This window comes from Arachis stenosperma, chromosome 8 (assembly GCF_014773155.1).
Source record: "Arachis stenosperma cultivar V10309 chromosome 8, arast.V10309.gnm1.PFL2, whole genome shotgun sequence".
NCBI classification, from domain to species: domain Eukaryota; kingdom Viridiplantae; phylum Streptophyta; class Magnoliopsida; order Fabales; family Fabaceae; genus Arachis; species Arachis stenosperma.
The window spans coordinates 52,357,340-52,363,339 of NC_080384.1; the positions used below are offsets into that span (position 1 = coordinate 52,357,340).

General features: G+C 35.9%; 1 protein-coding gene across 1 annotated transcript; it reads right to left on the reverse strand.

Moving 5' to 3' along the window:
• Positions 1-1,365: 1,365 nt before the first annotated feature.
• On the reverse strand, positions 1,366-5,742 carry LOC130945203 (probable serine/threonine-protein kinase At1g54610). The gene is made up of 7 exons (XM_057873922.1): positions 5,186-5,742; positions 4,768-5,052; positions 3,520-3,837; positions 2,967-3,194; positions 2,795-2,895; positions 2,602-2,716; positions 1,366-1,961 (listed from the first exon to the last, which is right to left on the reverse strand). The coding sequence occupies exons 1-7, from the start codon at positions 5,501-5,503 to the stop codon at positions 1,650-1,652; spliced, it is 1,677 nt and encodes a 558-aa protein (XP_057729905.1). The 5' UTR covers positions 5,504-5,742; the 3' UTR covers positions 1,366-1,649.
• Between the last annotated feature and the right edge of the window lie 258 nt (positions 5,743-6,000).

Sequence of the window (6,000 nt, forward strand, 5' to 3'; positions counted from 1 at the left end):
AATTAATTTCAATAACCCATATCATCCATATTGAATCACCAAAAATATATCATAATGCGGAAGCGTACCTTTATTCATAAGAGTCAGAAATTGATGAAGTTGACTTCCTAAGCGGATGAACTGTGACTCTACGGGGAAAGAGCAACAAAGGCGGCATTGGTATATTGGGGACCGAAACCCTGAAGACCTATTTATATTTGAGCATGGCATCCATTAAACCCTAAAGCCCATTTAACATTTATAACAATAAATAAGATCACTATTATATAAGTTATTTAATTTGAAATAGCATAATTTGTAATTATAATTAATATATGTATTGTCCACAAACAAATCAAAAAAAATAAAATAATTTCCTAACATATATATGTATAATAAAAATTTGAAATTAATGTATTTATCTATCCTATATTGTGTCATATTTTATGTTTGTGTAAAACTGTAAATATTCGTGGTTAGTAGCTTTCATGAGAGGTCTCTGTCATTCCAAACCCATAATGCATATCCACAAATCTTGTATTTAATTTATCGGACCACCCCAATTACCATTTGAACCAACTTTCTTCATGGGACGGTAATTGGTAGGTGTTGATTTTCTCAACTGGGTTCTCACAGTTAATTGAATATTTTGTGGGATTTATTCTAAGACTTACATTATCAATCAATGATAAAAATATATATAAGTTAGTTGAGGCAAAAGTTATTCGATACCCATCTCTATTGTCATCCCTAGCCATGTTCCTCAAAAATTGAGAAACCATTTCATGCTTTTGGAGTGTCATCTAAACTTGTACTGCTTCTGCTCATACAGTGTCATACTATTAGCTTAGGTTTGATGATGTTGACCCATCATTAAGTTACACATTTATATTTCTTTTGTAATAATGATTTTAGTTATTGGTGGATTATTTACTCTATTAACTTATGAGTGTAACTTAATAAAATGTTAATATTATAGAATGCAATAATATCTAACAAAATAGATGTATACGAATAGGGAATTTTCTTCTAGGTTACATAACCAAACTTTTTGCCAGAATATTGTATTTCAGACCTTTTTTTTTTACATTTATAAACAAATAAACTATTGTACCTTGGCAGGCCTTCTTAGTTCTTAGGTACTATTTCTGTAATGTAATCTTGGGATTCCAGCCCTATCTAGTGTACCAAAAAAAAAAAAAAGAAAAGAAAACGAAAAATATTTACTTTCAACCATTGAAGACATTTGCTACTTTCTTCTAATAGTTACTAACGAGCCTATGAATATACACCCTTATGTTTGTTTAATGTGTAGAACTTTTAAACATGACAGCACCATTTTTTTTTCCCTTTAGGGCTGAATTGAAGACTAATACCAAAGATCATAATGATTGAAGAATAGTTGCTCCCAGAAACTATACAGAAGTGGATTCAATCATCTGAAGATATACAAAAAGTAAACCCCGTTGCAGATTATACAACAAAGACTTTATGCCAAATGAAATACAAAAAAATAGGATCAACAACAAAAGAAAAACAATTAATAACAATAACTTGAAAAACCACTGCATCATGCAAAAAATATATATATTAAATTAATCAAGGCCTCAAACGTTGCTTGCTTTAACTCATTCCAGGATGCCACCAAAATCAAAATGAAACTGGTTTGTTTATTTGCTCCTAAATAATAAATCCATTGAAAGACCAACTGTTGATGGTTTGAATGGACGCATGAATTTCCATGATGAGGCAGTGTTCGAGTCTTCTTTTCTGGTTTTCCTACCTCTATGAGTTCCATCATGATGAGATTGTTTAGAATCAAATGTCTCTGAGCCAAAGGAAGTAGTGTCAGTGGCACCAAATGAAACAGGCCCTTTTTGTGAAGATGCATCTTGTGGATATCCAACAGCTCCATCTTGATGAGGGGGTGGAAATTTCTCACTCTTGCTCTTTGCATTTGTGTGGTTCACTACTCTCCACCTCTGAAAAATTCAGTGTGAAATGAGAATACAGTAATACACACACATGTAATGTCTCTTAATGATGCAGAAGAGGACATGGATGAAAAAAACTAAAATAAAATGAAAAAGAACTCAATTTACTATATTAGTATCATCAGACCAAACAAAAGTTCACACGAAGTTCTATGACTTGATAGAACAAAAAAGAAAGGAATCACGAAATAAAATATGTTTTGAATGTCAGGGTAGACAAGATTAGAGAATCCAAAGTAAAAAATTGACGGAGAATCTAACTGCCAAGTCCCAGACAGCATTATTATACATTTTGTCAGATCATAAAAATGGTGGGGTTTAATGAATAAATCTACGGCAGTTTGAGTATGCCTAGTAAATAATGGATGGAGCCCGAGAATATACGGTAAAACTGTATATTTATATGCTTATCACAAAGATTGACTGATTGAGTCATGCATATGTAAGTATGAACTAATTCAAGGTGAAACTGCAAATGGCTCAATGAATCAGTTATAGTTTATATGATGGTATCTAGTATCTATTACTTGGATAACTGTAGCAATTCTGGAGATAATACATGCAGTAAAACCTGACTTCTGGAAGGAATGCATTTATTTGGAAAAGAAAAAGAAAATGAATGACATACATCTAAGTTTGTTTGGATCTCTGCATTAGCTTCAGGGGCTGGAATAGCTCGACCACGCTCACGTGCTCTGACTCTTTTGGCACCATCATTAGCCTTTCCATGTAGAGCTTTTTGCCTGAATGAAATCGAAGCCAAAAATGAGAAACTAGGAAAAATCAATCCAACATTTTCAATGTAGGAAAGAATAGGAGACCTTCTTGCTTCTTCATCTCTTAGTTTTACATCCAGTTCTTTGCTGGGAGGATACTTTGGTAAACTCGAAGGTTCACAAGCATAGGGCTCAGTTGTAAAGAACTGCAGATAGAAAACAGATGTGAAGATCCATTGCATCTTAAATGCAAGAGAAATTTTTGTTGTTCACTCACTTCGCTATTTAGAGCAGCTGAGGCAGTGCCACGACCATCAGGATCTATTGCAAGAAGAGTTTCAATCAGAGGTATTGAAGATGGGGGAAAATCCTTGAAAGTTTCTGTGATGCAACGTTTATACGGCTGCTGTGGCTTAAAAATTGTAGCATTTGGCAATTTATATTTCTTCCAATATTCCTCAGATGGAGAGCCACATAACTTAAATATTTTGTGCAGTTGTTCAACCTAGCCCCAAGTAATCCAAAAGTTAGTCACATAAAACAACATCCTGAAAATACTGCAGCAGTTTAACCACAAAACAGAAACATAGAACCATCAATTTTTCCAGTTGTCTTTAACATAGTTTATTGGTTTCTGTATATTTTTCATTTTTTTGTTTTCTAATAAACTTTACCTGTTACATTATTGTGTGCCATCAAAGCTAATCAAGACTGATACTTGAAATATTTGCAAACAGCTATGAACATTTTGTGCCATCACAATTATCAATGAACACACTAGAAACTAAGTTTAAACTATTGCTGCTTACAAACAAGACAAAGAACAATACCTCTGTCCGGCCAGGCATGATTGGCTTCCCAGCAAGCAGCTCTGCCAAGATACAACCAGCACTCCAAAGGTCAACACCAACACCATAAAATGTGGCTCCAAGAAGCAGCTCAGGGGGACGATACCAGAGAGTTACAACTCGGCTCGTCAAGACCTGCTTCTGCTTAGGGTCAAAGAAAGTTGCCAATCCAAAATCTGCAATTTTCAGGATTCCTTCGTTGTCAATAAGCAGATTGGAACCCTTAATATCACGGTGCAATACACCTCGGCTGTGGCAATGCTCAAGGCCTGAGAGCAATTGCTTCATAAAGCATTTGACCTGTCACAAAAAATATACTGAGAGACAAATCAGCCTTTCAGTCTGAGTTTTCTTTTAACTAATTTAATATGAATTACTATTCATTCCCTGTCATTTTATTGATAATTAAAATAAAATCACAGCTTCACAGAACTGCACACTGAGTGCAAAAAATAAATGTAATAAACCTTCTATGATTTTAAGATTTGCATTGCAACCGTAATACTCTGTTTTCCAATTACAAAAGGTTAACTAATAATAGCAATGATGATGTCTTCACAACTACTAAATATTATTTTCTATGCTTCTCGGCATTGATGCATTATTAGGTCTACTCTAAATCCAGCAAGGCAGCAATGAGTAATACTTTATGAGAGATGTGATAAAGGAAATTACTAAGAAGTAGTAAGCATCACGGTAGAAGTAATTTGAAAACATCCGAAATCCTAGAAGGCTAATTATGCCACAAAATGTGCATGGGACCCAACACAGCCGCCTAGACAGCTCTAGGAACAAGATCAAACAAATACTACACTCCTTTTAGAAAGTCAATGTAAAGCTAATGATACAACTTTACAGTTCTAACCACAATGCAATAAAACCACGGCATACAAAATTGAAATTTTAAAAAAATAATAATCTAAAAGCCGCAACACAAGAAGATTAACAGTTGAGTATCCAATCTATCATAGTAGCCATTAGGCCCTCATGCCTAATTTCCATTAAAACAAAAGCATAAGCAAAGCAAATTTAACAAAAGGGACATTAGCACATTACACAAGGCAATGAAACTCTGAAGTTAACTCATTAGTTTAGGTCTCCAAATCCAACCTATGAATCTACGAGTTCAGGTACACTCTTGAGTTTGATAACCTTTATTAAAAGCTACTGAGACCTTATTTCTACGCCATGTGGACTCCAAGAATGCAAAAGTGCTAAGAGTTATGGTACCTGAGGTTCAGTGAACTTGACACCTTGACCAGCTGCAAGACCTGCAAGATCATGTTCCATATACTCAAAAACCAAGTAAAGGCTGCAAGACATTCTTGAAGTGACCAATCCCTCAAGCTTCACAACATTTGGATGATCAAGCTTCCTCAGAACAAGAATCTCTCTAGCCATGAACTTCACACTCTCAGGTTCCAAATTATCAAACCTAACTTTCTTCAAAGCCACAATCTTTCCACTCAAAAGGTCCCTTGCTTTATACACATTGCTATAAGTCCCTTGCCCAATCTGAACAAAAACATTTATTATTACTACTACTCAAAGAAGAGGGAGAAAAATAAAAGATCCATTTTTTTTTTTGGCAATAGAATGAAGATTGAAGAAGAATAAAAAAGAATGATGTTTTGGCTTTTGAATAAACCTTAGCGAGCTTCTCAAAGGTGTTGGCGCGACGAGGAGTCCAATCGCCGATTGCTTCGCCGGCGACGGCCATAAGCCACGACGGCCATCCCTGCTGAGTAACCATGAACGGATCGAGCCTCGGCTTCCGGCGTTCCGGTGCCGGAAGGCTTACCGGAACATCGCCGCCGGAGTTCCGGCGGTTCCTCTGCTTTTCCCGAACCCTAACGGCATTATTAATATCACTATTATCGCTTGCATCGCGAGCAGAGCTTCTCTGTTTGCTCCGGTGACGGTGCTGAGCTTCGTTACCGGACGGCTTCCCGAACACGCAACCCATCCGTTAGTCGTGGGGGCGTGCGGCGACGACGACGGAAGTGGCGGAGAGCGAGAAACACATGGAATCGGAGAAAGGAGCTGCAGTTTGGAGTTCCAGTAGGTTCCGATTCGGAAATCGCCGTCGTGTACGGCGGCGCGAGCGGGTGGTTTTTAGAAAGAAGGAGAAAAAAAGGGTGGGTAAAAGGTGAGAGTAGGAGTTAAGAGTTATGAGTGTGTTAATGAAGAGAGAATGGAAGTAGCTGAGGCTATGATTCCCTGCGACGCAACCATTATGAATTATGCACCTTATCGTAATAATGATAATAATGTCTGACTTCTGAGACTTAAGTTAAATGTAGTTCAGATGATAACCGGAGAAAAACTTATCATGCACTGAGTTATTTTATTGTATTTGGGTAATCAGTCTAATTAACCTCTTCTTAAAAAAAATTAAATAATAAATATTTATATTAAAAAAATTATAAATAAATTATTTTATATTTAATTTTTTTAATTTTA

Coding starts and splice junctions, on each gene's coding strand:
- LOC130945203 (XM_057873922.1), bottom strand. CDS start 5,503: ATGGGTTGCGTGTTCGGGAAGCCGTCCGGTAACGAAGCTCAGCACCGT. Junction 5,053..5,185: donor CCTTTGAGAAGCTCGCTAAG/GTTTATTCAAAA, acceptor GTTTTTGTTCAG/ATTGGGCAAGGGACTTATAG. Junction 1,962..2,601: donor AGATCCAAACAAACTTAGAT/GTATGTCATTCA, acceptor TGAATTTTTCAG/AGGTGGAGAGTAGTGAACCA.